Here is an 18,130-nt window from a genome sequence, read left to right on the forward strand (position 1 = left end):
CTGCTCCTGCTGCTGCTGCTGCTGCTGCTGCTCCTGCTGCTGCTGCTGCTGCTGCTGCTCCTGCTGCTCCTGCTGCTGCTGCTGCTGCTCCTGCTGCTGCTGCTGCTCCTGCTGCTCCTGCTGCTGCTCCTGCTGCTCCTGCTGCTGCTGCTGCTCCTGCTGCTGCTGCTACTGCTGCTGCTGCTGCTGCTCCTGCTGCTGCTGCTGCTGCTGCTGCTCCTGCTGCTACTGCTGCTGCTGCTGCTGCTGCTCCTGCTGCTGCTGCTGCTGCTCGTGGCCTCACAGCATATACTCCAATCTGCCCACCAGTACTTTACATATGTTTGTCTGTGTGTATGTGTTGAACTTCTTTCGCATCGTACATAGCCAACCGTGCTATTATCACAACCGCACCACCACTACAACCACCACAACCACAATCCTACTACCATCACCACCATGGCCAACACTGCCACTACTACCACAACCACAATCCCACCACCACTACAACCACTACCACTACCATGGCCAACACTAGCACCACCTACCACAACTGCAATCCCACTACCACCGTTACCACCACCACCACCAAAAAAAATATAAAGATCCCCCGTATAGCCTTAACAGACTGTAGGGGCAAGTGCTGTTAGCGAGCACCTATGAAGGCCCGCAGGGCATACGAGGGGTGGGTGGCCAACACCACGCCCGGCCGCCTTTGTCTCCCGAGTGACGATAATTACACACCGCACCAGGTACTAATTTGAGGCTGAGTCGACCTAGGGGAGGCCCAGGACCGGTTCAGACAATCGTCACTGGGCGTTGACCGTGAGCGGGAATCGAACCCGGGACGCCAGGTTCGTAGCGCAGCGTGGCGCTAACCGCTACAACCACCGCTCCCCATACCACCACCGCCCACACTCCCGCCAGCACCACACACACACACGACACACACACGTGACACACACACGACACACACACGTGACACACACGCGCACGCGGTGGCGTGAGAGGTCACGGGCCCGACCTTTATCCGCCTCTAACATGAATAATAGATCAAGCCGCGCGAAGCTGGTCGCAAATAAATTAAATACGCACGGCGCCCGCAGCGTCACAAAGTCAACAAAGACGCGTCTGGGGATTGGGGAGGGGGGGGGGTCCCCCCACAAAGCAGCCCTCTCGGAGCCCTGCCGTGATTCATTTTAATTGTTGCTTCGCCTCCATCCCCCCCCCCCACCGAACCTCCCCACCGCCTCTCGCACGCACGGTCGTGAGCAGAGTCGCGTTGTCACCAAATTTACAATTTCACCTTCGGAGCGCTCCCAGCGAGCGGCGCGTACAGGGGGTGGTGTGGTCGGGGGTGGTGGTGTGATGGGGGGTGGTGTGGTGGGGTGGTGGTAGTGGGTGGTGGTGTGGTGTGTTGGGGTGGGGGGTGGTGTGTTGGGGTGGGGGGTGGTGTGGTGGGGTGGGGGCCACCTTCGCTTCAGAGAGGCGGCCCGCACGACAGAGGGGGCGGAAGATGATGTCATGGAACTACTTCTGAAGTCACTTCAATCACGGCACCCCCTCTCTCTCTCGCTCTCTCGCTCTCTCGTTTTGTACCCCCCCAACCCCCCCCCCCGCGCGCTCTCTGTGCGCGTGCCCCGTGCAACGTCGCGTCCCACGGAGAGCGGAGACCAACACATGAGGTCGACAAGAGATGTTAACTACCTCGCCTGGTGTACAGGAGGTCGTGGGTTCGATCCCGACCCTGACGCCTGCTGTTGTATATTTGGAGTTTGCGTGTCTCTCTCTCATCATCACGGTGGCTAAGAGATGTTAACTACCTCACCTGGTGTACAGGAGGTCGTGGGTTCGATCCCGACCCTGACGCCTGCTGCTGAATATTTGGAGTTTGCATGTCTTTCTCTCATCATCATCGTCATCACGGTGGCTAGGAGATGCTAACTACCTCGCCTGGTATACAGGAGGCCGTGTGTTCGATCCCGAACCTGACCCTGACGCCTGCTGCTGTATATTTGGAGTTTGCGTGTCTCGCTCTCTCTCTCTCCGTGGCCGCGTGGATTTTTTTCCGGGTCCTCCGGTTTTTCCCTCCACTTTTAGAATCGACATCCACGAGTTCAGAGTCTTTGGCTGTTTTAAATGTCCACGTGACGAGAAGCAACCTCGTTGGGCTGTCATTTGTGGCCAGGTCGCTGTGGGAAAAGAACCATGCAGCTCAGTGGGCCTTACCTGGCAAAATAAAAATAGTTTATAGTTTTAGTTTGGTATTTATTTGTGTATATATCTCGTTCTACGAAGACTCTGAGTGGATAACGTCCAAGGCCAAATTGTCGAATATAATAATTAGAAGACGGTTTATATTGCGTTTATAATAATTATAATATGATACTATGACGGTAGAAAATGTATGTTGAAATTATAATATAATAATAAGACGGTATGTATTGCGCTTATAATAATTATTATAATAATAATACGATATATTTTACGTATTCGCACAGAAAAGCCTGCGACGAGACGTTTGGCCAACAGCCATTGCCTCATATTCGTGGTTCTTTCGGTAAAGTCACGCAGAAAGGAAATAAAAAAATAAAAAATATATACAACAATTATTATTTATTATTTCCCTTCTACGTGACTTTACCGAAAGAACCAAGAATATGAATCCCTGCAGTCACGAAAGCTTTAAATCAAAAAGCCATTGCCTCGTTTGTTTTTCACTCTGGGATGCCGAATAGCGGTAGGGGTGGGGGGCATACAAACTCCACAGAGAATGGTACCCGAGTCAGGAGTCGAACCCAGGGCCTTATTGCTGCAAAGCACAAATGTCAACCCCTTTTAGAGTGAATAAAAATACCTTAGAAGAGCCACTGACCGAAAAGTCACCTTTTTTGCGTACTTTTCCATCTCCACTCATGGCCACGTGCAGTGTTGTCAGTATTGATTTTTATTTCGTCGGCTGTTGCAGCAACAGCAGCAGCAGCATAGCCGAATTATTCGGCCAGGGAAGAGAGACCTACCGGACATCTGTGAGGGGGGGTGGGGGGAGATCTTCATTAGCTCATCGGATCCCTCCCGTACAAACAAATAGATTCTGACTGTGGGACGTGCCGCGCGGGAACACTTTCGGCTCCGTCTCCGATGACCACGCGTGGCGGCGATGACCACTACCCTCCTCACCCCTCCTCGGGAGACCGAGTGGGGCGGGAGAGAGGGGGGGGGGGGCACGTCGCGACCGCTCGTGACGAGACGGACACCGACCGTGTGCCGGAAACCGTCGGAACAAAACAAAAAATTGGTCAAAGTTCGTTGTCTTGCGTCGGGTGGATGGATGGGGGTCGGGGAGTTGTCACGACGCACGCGTTACGCGCGCGCGCGTGCGTCATCCGACCCACACATCTGTCGAAGAAGGGCTTGGATGTGCGTGCGCGTGCGATGCATGGACGTATGCCCGTCTGGGGAGGACCCTGGACCGGTTGAGATAACCATCGCTAGTGTGTTGGTCGTGAGCTGCACGAGTGCACTGGTCGTGAGCTGGAATGGAACTGGGGTCGCCGGGTTCGTAGCGCAGAGCGCTTTCACCGCTGCGCCACTGCTGGGAACATCCTTTGAGGACCAAGGAACGAGAGTCGGTTGAGATCAGGCACGGGGGGTCTTCCACAAAGACGCCATCGACGTCACTGATGCCACCGTCATCACCGACGTCATCGCCATCGTCTCCGTCGTCAACACCCATTGATGTCGCTCGCGCCACGTGTCGCGGACGTTGACGTCGACGATGCTCGTGGCGATCGACGACGCCGCTACCGTCATCGATGACACATCAGTTGCGCCCCCCCCCCCGACTGTGTACATCACCCCCTGCTCTGCCCCCCCCCCCCGCCGCTCCCTCCCTCAGTTCATGACGAAGCACCCTGGCAAGCGGCTGGGCTGCGGGGCGGACGGCGAGAGGGACGTGCGCGAACACGTGTTCTTCCGCCGCATCGACTGGGAGCGCCTGCAGAGACGCGAGGTGCAGCCGCCGTTCCGGCCCAAGGCGGTGCGACGATGCTCACCTTCCGCGCACACACGCATGCATGCACACGCACGCACACACGCACACACACGCACACACGCACGCACCTGCACGCACATACACACACGCACAAACGCACACGCACACACGCACACACACGCACGCACACACACGCACGCGCACACACGCACACACGCACACGCACACACGCACACACACGCACACACACACACACGTACACACACACGCACACACGCACACGCACACACCAACAACAACCGCCATTCGCCACTAAGTGGCGGTGACGTCACCACGACGCTTGTGCCAGGCCATATGCACCTTGAGGCCACGTGAAGTGTCGAACGCCCGCTGGCAGGAGGTCACGGAGCAGACCCAGCAGGTGCCACGGGTCGACTGACTGAGATGACCGAGATGACTGGCTGATGCACCATCTGTGCCCCCGACTATGCCAACTTGCTGTGCTTTAGCCGCCCGGCGCTCCGCTCGTCGTTGTGAGCGTCGCTCCTCCGCCCTCCGTTGTTGTTGGAGGGCGACTGCCTCCAACTGCCCAGTAGCGTCCTTCACGAGCCTCTTCCACAGAGGCCGATCTTGACACCGCTGGTACCAGTCATCGGCAAGTCCACTCAGCTCCACGTCCTCCTGTACCACATCACTCCATCTCTTCTCTAGCCCGTGACGCACGCACACGCACGCACGCACGCACACACCTGTACGCACGCACACACCTGCACGCACGCAGACAAAACACCGCATAGCCTGCGACAGGCGAGTGCTGTTAGCGAGCACCTATGAAGGCCGGAACGGCACACGAGGGGGTGGGGTGGCCAGCACCACGCCCGGCCGCCTTTGTCTCCCCCGGTGGCGATGTTTACTACGCACCGCACCAGGTACACATTTGAGGCTGAGTCGACCTAGGGGGAGGCCCAGGACCGATTCAGATAATCGTCACTGGCGTTGGCCGCGAGTGCAGTGCGCAAACAACTACACTACCGCTTCCCCGACGCACGCATGCAGGGACCTGTACACACGCATGCACACCTGTACACACACAAACAGCAACACCTGCACACAAGCACGCATATATCCCTATGCACACGCACACCTGTACACACGCACACCTGTACACACACACTACCTGTACACACACAAACAGCAACACCTGCACACAAGCACGCACATATTCGTATAATAATAGCACGGTTCGCTATGTAAAGCGTGAAAGAAGTTCAACACGCATATCAATGAACGGTGATTTCTTGCCGAAATGGGCACTCCGTTGGTACCCAATTTCCGTTTACAGCCCTGAGCCAATGATGGAGACTCCACTTGTCTATGGCGAGGACGAGTATATCCAGTGGGGGTACCGATGTTGACTTGTAAAACGAGAACGGTGCCATTAACCTGCGCGCGTCCTCTAAACCACGTGCTCCGTCGCTCTGCGTCTCTCCCACTCCCCTTGCGATGGTTGTAATGCCCTTGTGTCTCTCTCGCCGTGTCTCTCCCCGTGTCTCCCTGTCTCTCGCCGTGTCTCTCTCGCCGTGTCTCTCCCCGTGTCTCCCTGTCACTCCCCGTGTCTCTCTCGCCGTGTCTCTCCTCGTGTCTCCCTGTCACTCCCTGTGTCTCTCTCGCCGTGTCTCTCCCCGTGTCTCCCTGTCTCTCGCCGTGTCTCTCTCGCCGTGTCTCTCCCCGTGTCTCCCTGTCACTCCCCGTGTGTCTCTCGCCGTGTCTCTCGCCGTGTCTATCTGTCTCTTCCCCTGTTTGTCCCCTCGTCTTTCTGTCTCTCTCTCCCCGTGTCTCCCCACCTATCCCCGTGTCTCCCTATCACTCCCCGTGTTTATCCCCATGTGTCTCCCCGCCTCTCCCCGTGTCTCTCCCCACGTGTCTCCCCGCCTCTCCCCGTGTCTCCATGTCACTCCCCGTGTCTCTCCCCTCGTGTCTCTGTCTCTCTCTCTCCCCGTGTCTCCGCGTCCTCCGTTGTCCCAGGCCGGGAGGAACGCAGAGAACTTCGACAAGTTCTTCACCAAGACGGCGCCCATGCTCACCCCGCCGGACGACACGGTCATCTCCACGATCGACCAGGCCGACTTCCAGGACTTCTCCTGCCTCAACTCCAACTTCGTCTACCAGCCCTGCGCCTGACCCCTCTAGGCCTTCTGGATCATCCGTCCACCCACCCACCCACCCCTTTCACCTGTTCATTCACGTGTTCATTCGCTCGTCCGTCGATTCATCCATCAAAATTATCCTTCAAGTCTGTCCATTTAGTCAGCCTCCTATCTATCCATCAACGAATTCATCCATTCCTCGCGTTATATCATTTACACCATCCACTCATTCATTCGTGTATTCATTCACCCATCCATTGATCTCCCCACCCCTAGACTAGCCCATGCCATCAATCCATTCTTCACTCGAGCATGCTCCCATCCACCCATAACTGTAAAAAAAAAATATGTTTTTGACATTTATACGGCGTTTCTCAAATGCCTCGGCAACTCAAAGCGCCTTACTTCGGTCGTATCTCATCGATTCGAAGGGCGCCCCCAACGGCAGCTGCCCCTGCGTGGCACAAGACGACGACTCAGCAGCGGCCTGCAAAAGACCCGCCCCTCCCCCCCCTTCGAATGCCCAATCCTTGACACGTCCTTAGACCATGCACCCCCCCCCTCTGCCTAGGAGCCTTGTGGAAGATGCATCCCAAAAGACGAGCAGCTCTTAGCCTTGCAGCTGCCCCATGTTTTTTTTTACTGATTTGTCGGGCACGTGACCTCTGCAGTCTAGCGACGTCACCGCACAGCACGCAAACATTCCATGGTGCATCGCGATCCGGGGGGAGGGAGGGAGGGAGGCTCGGGGCAGCGGGGGTAGTGGTGGGTGGGGTGGGGTGGGGGGTGGCACGATCCGATCGGATGAGTCGACTCGTTTCGTTTGTTTATTTTTCGCTCGGTCTTTCTCCGCGCCACCCGTTGCCCTAAAATTGTTCCCACCCTTTCGTGACGCCCGCGCGTGCGATCTGCATATCGTTGGCATGAACCCACACGACGCGAAGCGCGCGAGCGTAGGAGCTAAGAAATCGACGTTCGTCGTCGGTAATTCGAGGGAGTGGAGTTACATTTGACCTCAGGCCAGCTGTTTGGGCTGGGGAAATCCTTTGAGGACCAGCAACGAGAGTCGGTCCAGATCGGTCACGGGGGGAGGGGGGGGGAGAGGTTTTCCAAAAAAGTTGACGTCACTGATGCCACCGTCATCACTGACGTCGTCATCGTCGTCGTCAACGTTCATCGATGACGCTCGTCCACGTGCACAACATGTGACGCCCCCCCCCCCTCCCACCTGTCGCTATGCCGGTGGCTTTAGCGGTCTTCTTAAAAAGGTGAATTTAAAGTCTTTGTTGTTACTGTTACATCGAATGAGTTTCAAACTCGCGTGGGACAGAATAGGTGGGGCGGTCACGCGATACAACACGCGGTTCGGTTTCTGGGCCAGGCTTGGGGTCAATTATAAAGGCCGCCACGGTGACGAAATGTTAACTACCTCGCCTGGTATGCAGGAGGTCGTGGGTTTGATCCCGGCCCTGACGCCTGCTGCTGTATATTTGGGGTTTGCGGTGTCTGTCTCCACGTGGTTGCGTGGATTTTTCTCCGGGTCCTCCGGTGTGTCCCTTCACACTTCGAATCAACTTCACGCGTTTAGAGTATTTGGCTGCTATACATCTCAACGTGATGGGCCACTTCGTTGGGCTGTCATTTGTGGCCAAGTCGCTTCTGAAAAAATTAACCCGTAAAAACAAAGTTTTTCACTCTAAATCCTTTATATGCGTGGCGGCTAGAGTCCTCTCGTCCTCTGGGTCAGATGATTGCCTGCCACCATTAAGCAATTGGCAATTAAATATAATTTTTTTGGACAAAATAAATTGTCACGCACAACGAGTCTGTGTGCAAAATGTCAGCTCGATTGGATCACGGGAAGTGGGTTAAAAAACGACCGAAAGATTTGCACGGTCGTAAGCGCGCAAGCAAGCAAGCAAGTGAACTTAATATAAAGGATTTAAAAAGAGCTGTATAGCTCAGTGGGCCTTACCTGGTAAAATAAAAAATAGTTTAGTTTATAACTGAAAATGCGTTCACGAGTGTTTGCACAACCGGTTGCTCAGAGTAGAGGAGACCAGAACTCCTCGACTTTCGACTGTCGATCTGCTCGGCGGTTTTGCATTTTGCAGCACCGCGTTTTCGGCGCCGCGTGACAACGTTCGCGGGCTGCGATTGGTTGTTGCGATGCTGCAAAACCGCTCGCTCAGACGCGGGACAAAGCAGTTGCGGGCGACGATCGAGTTGCGCGGAGTGGAGAGCGATTTGGTTGCTCGGGTGCGTGTGGACCTGGCTTAGCGGTACCGTGAGTGGGCTGATAATTCACTGGTCAACAAAAAAAAACATTTTTTTCTGGCCTGGACTTTTGCAGCTGTTTTAGACTAATTTCAGGGTGCTGATTCCAAATCTTATCTCAGATTTGCTCTATCACATCTCAATTTTATGCTATCGGCATACCCCATTTTCATTGATTTTACCCGAAATTAACTCTGTCACTTATGATTGCAAGTTGTTGCGAGTCAGTGACTGCTTTAGTGTTAAAATATGGTGCTGTATTTTTAGGATAGTGTGTTTATAATATAATTTTATGTAGATATCCACATTTATTTTCTATTTTTCTTCTGCAGTTTTTTATTGAAAATGCAATATTTGATATCTCAAAAACCTGATGTGATAGACAAAAACTGATGCCGGATTTGGAATCAGCACCCCAAAATTACCTTAAACCCGTTGGAATACCTTATGCCAGAAAAAAGTGTGTTGACCAGTGATAATCGACCCAAGGATTATGTGTTTGGGCTCAGGAGGAGAGTAGGTGGAGATTAAGTGATGGGCGTCCAAAAGACGTCAAAAGATTTTCAACGACGTCGTCGTCATGACCATAATCGACGTTACTCGGTACCTCTTCGTCGATTTGTCGATGTTGATGTCGAAATTGAAGATGTTTGAAGGAAGAAAAACTTTAAAAAATAATAGTTAAATAAAGACAAGGGTACAGCAAAAACGACGAAGTTCAACAAACAGTTAATTAGGCATGTGACGACGCAGCGATTGAACGATCATCATCGATTGTTATCGATTCTCACGCTGACGCGATACACTCGATATTTCCCGCAACACTGCTGTAACAGGCCGGCTTTGAGTAATGGGAATTATCGGCGTAAGGCACTACCACTAGAGTAAAAGGCACACCTATCCGTAATCATCCTTTATTCATATTATTGCACTCTGTAATAATACTCTTATGCTGCGAAGAGGTTTAGTTTAAAACCAAAATTTAACCAAACCACGCAACTTCGATGCGTGCATGGACCGACTCGCCTACCGTGGTGGAGTACAGAGCAAGGCGAGATGGATGTGACTGGCTTCCAAAATAGTTTCCTGGATCCGCGTTCGTCCAGGATTGGCCCGTGATGTTTCGGCATCGCTCCCGTTCGGGACGAAACGAAACCCGTGGCTAGCTAAGGTAGGCCCAGAATGTTGTCCGCCCCAATATATCTGGACGGATGTGCAGAGACAAGTCACCCACATTGCGCGGCTGGGGCCCCATCAGACCGACCATGCTTCAGCACGCTGGTCAGCGTGCGAGAATCGATTCCTTGGTACGTAAATTTCGATTTAAAGCTTTCGTGACTGCAGGGATTCATCTTCTTGGTTCTTTCGGTAAAGTCACGTAGAAGGAAAATAATAAAATAATAAAAATGAAACATAATTAAATCATTATCACGACGTTTCGGCTACAACGCAAGCAGCCGTCCTCAGGTGACGGCTGCTTGCGTTGTGGCCGAAACGTCGTGAGAATTATTTAATTATTTTTTCATTGTATTATTTTATTATTTTCCTTCTACGTGACTTTACCGAAAGAACCAAGAAGATGAATCCTTGGTACGTGTTTTTGTGTGTGTTTTTTTTTTTTAAACAGTCGCTGAGCGGCCAGTAACAAACAGCACTACGAACGTTGCGACCGACAAAGAATCGAACCCGTTTAGATGTCCGCTCCCAACCCGAAGGAGCGAATGAACGAGCGCACGGAATGAATCCGAATCGTGAAGACAGCCTCGCACGAGCAGCGCCCCCAACCACAGTTCGACTCCCGCCCCAAGTCGAACTTCTCGTTACCGAGTCCGGTCTCGAATCTACCCCGGCACCTTTTTTTGTTTTGTTTTAAGACCAATTACGACAGGAAACGGAGAGTGGTGTGGACACGTGTGCGCGCGCGTCATTAAAACGTAAACTTTGCACGAAGAACGCTTTAAAGTGTCGTAAATATTCCAACAGAGACGACGCGCCGAAACCGGTTAGTCCGTCGCGGGACGCTCCGAAACCGGTTAGTCCGTCGCGCGACGCGAGGTGACGGGAGAGAGGCGACCGGGGCGGGGGGTGGGGGGGTCTTGGGTTTACTTCTAGAGGAGACACATCCTGTTATCCGCGATATTTGGCGGTGAAGCGAGATGTCGTGCGAAAATCTTCCGCCAAATGCATGACCACCGTCAATTAGCGCGCCAGCGGTTGTAGCGAATCACAACACCCCCCCCCCCTCCTGGTTTAGCACAATCGATTACTGAGCTCTTGATGTACTGCTGGATGGGGGCGGGCGGGGGGTGGGGATTAATTGACCATACTTCACCGCGCCGGTCAGCGTGTGAGAATCAACTAGTTTACTTTCGCTTGTATGCAAATGATGTGCCGATGAGACTTGACGGCTGATGGGGCGGGTTGCGAGTTGGGGTGGGTGGAGGAGGGGTGCGAATCACAAATCGAGACGGGCCAATGTGAGATGAGACAGAGAGACAAAAAAACACGGATTCTGGAATCCACGTGGGATCCTGGATCTTGACAATGTGTCGCTGAACCGCTGGAGCCGGTGGTGCTGAATCGTTCCGTGTGTACTGACGAGATGAATTTAATCGATTTTTTTATTTTGTTTTGTTGCTGTTATCGAATCGGACGGTTGGTTTATCGACTCGCGAGTGGCTCGGCAAACTCCGGTCCCTGTCTGGCCGTGGGATCCTAGGCTCCAGGTTCAGGAGTCCACGTAATTCCACGCCGGGTTTTGTTGCTGTTGTTGTTGGTGCAGCGGTCGGGAGGTTTCGCTGAACGATTGGAACGCGGAGGATGCGAGTCGATGGCGATAATGATTGCTGTTAAGGATCTCGTCGTATTTGATTATGATAACGATGATGATCCTGATGATGATCAAGATGAAGGTGGTATTGTGATGATGATCATGATGAAAACATTTGGATACGATCTCATGATCACACTGAGGTTTGGTCAAGTGATAATTAAGGAGAGGGGGGGTGGGTTAAATGATGAAGACGTCACATGACGATGACAGAGGATGGCGATGATGAAGAGGGTGGTAGTAATGATGATGGTGGTGGTGATGATGAAGTGGTGATGAAAATGGCGAGAGCTACAGAGGGGATTCTGTGGACTCCCCCTGCAAAATAATTTCAGATTTTTAAGAAATGTTTCGGATCGTATTGCCCCCCTCCACCCATCATTCACAACTTTTCATCGTGCTCACGGAAGTGACGCCGCCAGCACCACGTGACACCACTTTTGACCTCGTGCACGTAACGTCATTTATTGTGACGTCACACGTTCAGATCAATCCGAAATTGTAACCCCCCTCCACCTCTCAATGTTTTTCGATCCCATCAACAATTTTGTATCGATCTAGGCCCGACTTTAGCATTTTCTTTCGGATCGCTAGCAACTCCGAAGATCGGGAGGCAGATACGTCTCGAGTTATGCATGCGTGTGTATGTATGTATCCTGTGTGTGTGTGTGTACGTAACAGTACACGTGCCGATGAAACCATATGTGGTCACTCGCAGCCCCCCCCCCCCCCCTCGATCTGTAGACACGCCTGGTTCGCTGCACCGCCACTCCACTCCGGTCTCAAAAAACCAAAATGTCGACTGACTGCGTCGCTATTGTCAAGAGCAGGGGCAATGTTTGTTTCACTCTTTGCGTCGGTACAGTTTCGTTCGTTTGTCTCCTGCTTTGCCCGTCTGTCTTGCGTGCCTGTCCGGCCTTAGTGTAACGTCTACAGAAAACGTGTCGTCGACAATGCGTCTCGTCTTGTCTACGTGTGCATGCAATAATAGACACGGTCGCTGTACAATGCACCCCTGTTTGACGCTTTGATGTATGGCGGAATTGGTGTTGACGTCTTCGTTAGTTCATCGCCCGAGTACCCAGTTCTACTCATAACCCCATCACCACCTCTACCCCTAGCCTCGAACTAGAGCCACTAATCCCTACTCCATTCTAGCTCCTAGTCCTGCCCTTAGAACTAACGCCAACCCTAGCTCCCGAAACCCTAACCCTCCCGCTTCTTAGCAACTAGACCGTGCCCTAGCCCCTATAACTTTACCCCTGACACTAACCCCATATTCCTCTGCCCTCTGCCCTATCCCTGGCCCTCACACCCAATCCTAAGCTCCTGACCCTGACTCCGAACCCTTCAAATAACCACGGTAATAGCCTTAATGCCAGGGCTGCTCTCTATCGGATGACTTGGATGTGATTGGTTGCCAATGTAATTCCCCGAGGAGCGTTGCGGACCTGTTCCTGCTGACTCTGAAGCCCTGTTTAGCTCCACCCCTAAGCATCACCCTCTAGAACGATTTCCAATAATAATAATAATAATGCTCGTTCGCTCATTGTCCTTAGTTCCAGCGCATGTGACTCATCGCTTGATATTAGTCAACCACGGCGAGCCGACCTACGTCCGTTGCAACGACTCGACGTGTCTCTCCGTGTGTGTGTGTACGCGTGTCTGTGTACGTGCCGCATTATCCAGTAGGAGCAGTAGGCGCGAGCGTGTGTTCCGCATGCGAATATGCAAGAATATTTAACTATGCCAGTCCGCCAGGGAATGCTGTGTCGAGATGACATTATAGCTGTCTGTTTTTTTGTATATATATAAAATGATAAACCAAGAAAAAAAAATAGAGGAAGAAATATATGGTAATTAAAACTACAATTTAAGATTATTCATCCCCTCCCCGTGTATGTTTGAAATCGAGGCATTCGAATCACATTCAACTCTTTAACGTCTTCACACTCAGGCCTCATCCTCCTCGCCTGCCTGCCCTGCCTGCCCTAAAGTTATGAACCAGTGAACCAACAGACAATGAATGAGCCGACAGTTGTCGCTATGCATCATGGGTCCGATATGATTAATCAATTAGGCTGCTAGAGCCCCCCCACCCGCCACCGTCTCAGGGGTGGGGCGATCGAAGAGGAGGGGGGCAGAGATAGGAGGGGGGGCAGCGGGGTGCATGGCACTGTGAGTCACGTGGCAAAAAAGGCGCAACAATTGCCGATCGTAAAGTTACAGCAGCAACATCAGCAGCAGCAGCAGCAGCGACAAAAGAGGTTCATCGGCGACGAGTCCGTCAGCGTGTGTACGAAGTGGCCGCAAATTCACAGCGAAATTTGTGCCCGGCAATTAAAACCGACGGCCAATCGCGTTCACCGAACCGATGGATTGGTGATGAAGGCGTACCACGTGATGCGTCACACGCGCGACGTCGATTGGAGGAAATCGATGGTGACGACTCAAATCGCCACGCGCGTTTCACTGCCGCTAGGAAGCATTGAAAACCCTCCGTAAAGTCGTCGTACACCAACATTTTTGTTTTGTAAAACCGTGCAAGCTGGACTTGACCTTAAAGGGGTTTAACCCCTTGGCACCCTTCCACCCCCCCCCCCCTTAAATTGTTTTGAGTTTGGCAAAGTGTACCCCCCAAGACAACACACTTGCACACGCCGGGACGCGCACTTCGTTGAAACCACGACCTCGCTTTACGTATCGTAGGGCTCATGGGCTTATTGGGTGCAATTTGTTGAAAAAAGAAAAAAAACACCCGTTCGTGTTTATGTCGTCTGAATAACAACAGCAATAACAACAGCAACGACACAAACTCGACACAACGCGTCAATAACACCGCGGTGTTCCGCATAAAAATTACTAAAATAACAAGCGACGTTTCGGGCAATGACCCTTCTTCATTGCACATAAATACCGATGCCAGAGACATAATCACAGAGGATGGATCGTAGTTGAAAAGACCGCACTTTACACCATGGGAAGGGCTATTGCCTGAAACGTCGCCTAACTTATACATTTTCCTGTTAACGCCACACACACACACACGTAGAGTTGTTGTTGTTGTTGTTGTTTGTGTGTTGCTTGTGCAACCACCGACAAAGAATCACCAAATATAATTCGTTTCGTTTGAGATTTTGTAGTCCACTGAAGCTCTGACGTCATCGCGCCAGTATGCAAATCAGACCCGTCGTCGAGCCCCGCGCGACTCTCGGCCAATCACAGGGCTTCCACAAGGCGGCGTGCGCGTGACTCACCCGGGTGACGTCACAATTCAGTTATTTGGCGGGAGTTCAATTTATGTTAAATGGTGTTATGGAGAATAATTGGATTGTGGTGTTGCGTCAAAGGGTGAATTCGTTCAAATGAAAAGTATATTTTTTATTTGTCGTAAGTAAAAAGAAAATAATAATACAAATTCCAGGACATTTTTCGGTGTAAATCGTCTTTAAGCCTTTGCCTCGAACTTTCACGTCACACGACTTCACTAAGTAACTATATGCGAATAATAATAATGATACATGGCTAATCTATGCACTTTTGGTTGATGAAATTATATATAAAAGCGTACAACGCGTTAAGTATAATTGTTAACGTGTCCACCTTTCCCTGAGGCAGTTGTGCGGTGTCGTGCAAAAGTGTTATGAAAGTAAAAAACAAACAAACGTGGGGTGCGGTACAGCAAGTAGGTTCCGCCTGACGATGACCGCCTTGGCACTGCCAGGAGTGTTGTCCCTCCGTACCCCCCTTAACCCCCCCCCCGCCACCTTCTTGGGCCCTCCCCCCAACACCACCCACACCCGGACCCCCCCCCCCCCGCCGTCCAGGGGGGGGCTCAGCTGTTGTGAACAAATTAGAAAGTGAGAATGGAAGGATGAGTGACGTGGGGGGGGGGGGGGGGGTTAGTGGGTGAGGGGGGGGGGGTAGTGGGTGAGGGGGGGGGTAGTGGGTGAGTGGGGGGTAGTGGGTGGGGTAGTTTATGGGAGGTAGTGGGTGGGGGGTAGTTGGTGGGGGGAGGGGTAGTGGGTGGGTTAGTGGGTGGGGGGTTAGTGGGTGGGGGGGGTAGTGGGTGGGGGGGGGGGGTAGTGGGTGGGGGAGGGGGGGGGGTATTGGGTGGGGGAAGGGTTAGTGGGGGAGAGGTAGTGGTTGGGGGGGTAGTGGGTGGGGTAGTTTGTGGGAGGTAGTGGGTGGGGGGTAGTGGGTGGGGGGTAGTTGGTGGGGGGAGGGGTAGTTGGGTGGGGGGACGGGTAGTGGGTGGGTGGGGGGTATGGGTGGGGGGGGGGGTCATGCTTGGATAGTCAGGGTCAGGGTCAGAGGTTGGTTAGTGTGAAGTTAGCTTGGCTAGTGTTAGGGCTGGCGTGGTGAGAGTTAGGGCTGACGTGGTTAGTGTTAGGGCGAGCGTGGTGAGCGTGGTGAGTGTTAGGGTAAGAGTCAATGCTCGTGCCTGATTGGCCAGTGTGTTTCGCCACCTAAAAAAATACCCGATTCCCCTCCCCCGTAACCATCCACGGCGTTTTCATTCATCCTTCAAACTGCACTCTGGGTGTTCACGGCACCCGGACGTTGAGAGTGTTTGGCCGACTCCTAGATACACTCAGCCCCCAGTGTCAAGGCGACCATTCCCCCTTCTTCGGTGATGGGGGGTCGGGGGTTGCGCTTGAAGTTTCGCCACTTGGGGAGACAAAGGCGGCCGGGCGTAGTGCTGGCCACCCACCCCCTCGTGCGCCGTGCCGGCCTTCGTAGGTGCTACTCGCTAACAGCACTTGCCCCAACAGTCTGTTAAGGCTACACGGGTGATCTTTGTCTTTGTGTTAGGGCGTGGGTGAAGGACAGCGTTCTTGTCACGTGGCCGAGGTCCGGAGTCTTGGGTTGGGTGAGCTGTGGTGAGGATGCGGAGTCTGTGGGTGAGGGGGTGTGGGGTGAGGGTGAGGGGGGGTGAGGGGGGGTGAGGGGGGTGGTGTGGGGGGAGGGGGCTCTGTGGGCGGGGTCTCGCATGCCGCATGCCACGTGGTGTCGTCCGTGCACGCCTCGTACGCAAACACGTGGCCGTTGCAATGTTATCTTCTCATAATTATAATTATTATTATTTATTCATACGATTACCACCGTCGTTGTACATTTACTTACACTTTGGTTATGTTTGCAATGTAGCGTCTGTGTGAAGGCGCCGCGGGGAATGTTCGTGCTCGTGTCTCCGTGTGTCTCCGTGTGTGCACCCAACCGCTGGTGGATTTTATAAATACCCCCCCTCAATAAAGGGAAAAAAAGTTCTCAATGTTCACGTGGTGCCGTGTGTGCAGTGTGGACACGTGTGTGTGGCTGTGTGGCTGTGTGGACACGTGTGTGTGTGTGAACACGTGTGTGTAGGTGTGAACACGTGAGTGTGTAGGTGTGAACACGTGAGTGTGTAGGTGTGAATACGTGAGTGTGTAGGTGTGAACACGTGAGTGTGTAGGTGTGAACACGTGAGTGTGTAGGCGTGAACACGTGAGTGTGTAGGTGTGAACACGTGTGTGTGTGTCGGTGTGGACACGCGTGTGTGTAGTTGTGTGTGTGGACACGCGTGTGGTTGTGTGTGTTCACAGAGTGGATTTACCCCACGAGCGTTGGTGTGTATTGTATACTGTGCTCGCTAACAGCACTTGCCCCAACAGTCTGTTAAAGGCTATACGGGGGGTCTTTGTATTGTGTGTGTCTGTGTGTTCCAATCGTGACTCATTAATCCTCCTCACTGAAAGAGAATTCGCTGCGCGGATCCGATTCCAATTAGCGCGACCCCATCACCATCACCACCATCCTCGCTATAACCACCATCAGCACCATCATCACCATCACCACCATCATCACTACCCCCATTATAATCATTAACAGCAACATCACCACCATCATCATTCCCCCCCCCCCCAGCATCATCAACACCATGGGCAGCACAAGAACATTGATCGGCATCACCATCAGCACCATCATCACCATCACCACCATCATCATCACCACCAACATCATCATCACCATCATCACCATCACCACCATCATCACCACCACCATTATAATCATTATCACCAACATCACCACCATCATCACCACCATCATCACCATCACCACCATCATCACCATCCTCACCATCACCACCATCACCACCATCACCACCATCATCACCACCATCACCACCATCATCACTATCACCAACATCAGCGCCGTAATCAGCACCGTCCCCTCCGTCACTGCGCGTGACCCCCCCCCCCCCACCGATGCCCCCCACCGATGCCCCCCCCACCGATGCCCCCCCCAGCCCCTTCCCCTCCTCTGCACCCCTCCTCCCCTCGCCACACGACCTCTGAAATCTATGAATAGAAAGAACGGAAACCCAACCACCGTTAGGGGTTACAGCTTCAACAAGGAGTCTAATCAGAGAGAGAGAGAGAGAAGGGGTCTAATCAGGGAGAGGGGAGAGGGGGGAGGGGGTCTAATCAGAGGGGGGAGGGGAGAGGGGGAGGGGGGAGGGGGTCTAATCAGGAAGGGGGAGGGGGGAGGGGGTCTAATCAGGGAGGGGGGAGGGGTCTAATCAGAGAGGGGGGAGGGGTCTAATCAGAGAGGGGGGAGGGGTCTAATCAGGGAGGGGAGAGGGGTCTAATCAGAGAGGGGGGAGGGGTCTAATCAGAGGGGGGGGGAGGGGTCTAATCAGAGAGGGGGGAGGGGTCTAATCAGGGAGGGGGGAGGGGTCTAATCAGAGAGGGGGGAGGGGTCTAATCAGGGAGGGGGGAGGGGTCTAATCAGAGAGGGGGGAGGGGTCTAATCAGAGGGGGGGGGAGGGGTCTAATCAGAGAGGGGGGAGGGGTCTAATCAGGGAGGGGGGAGGGGTCTAATCAGGGAGAGGGGAGAGGGGGGAGGGGGTCTAATCAGAGG

At 53.1% G+C, this 18,130-nt stretch overlaps 1 protein-coding gene across 1 annotated transcript in view; it reads left to right on the forward strand.

The window, feature by feature from the left end:
• LOC144940781 (protein kinase C alpha type-like) overlaps window positions 1–6,857 on the forward strand; it is an 87,766-nt gene extending 80,909 nt beyond the window's left edge. The window contains 2 exon segments of the mRNA XM_078867182.1: window positions 3,878–4,018; window positions 5,999–6,857. Coding sequence (XP_078723308.1) covers window positions 3,878–4,018; window positions 5,999–6,154 — 297 coding nt within the window. The 3' untranslated portion in view covers window positions 6,155–6,857.
• Window positions 6,858–18,130: the final 11,273 nt, after the last annotated feature.

Source organism: Lampetra fluviatilis, chromosome 23 (assembly GCF_964198595.1).
Source record: "Lampetra fluviatilis chromosome 23, kcLamFluv1.1, whole genome shotgun sequence".
Classification (NCBI taxonomy): Eukaryota; Metazoa; Chordata; class Hyperoartia; order Petromyzontiformes; family Petromyzontidae; genus Lampetra; species Lampetra fluviatilis.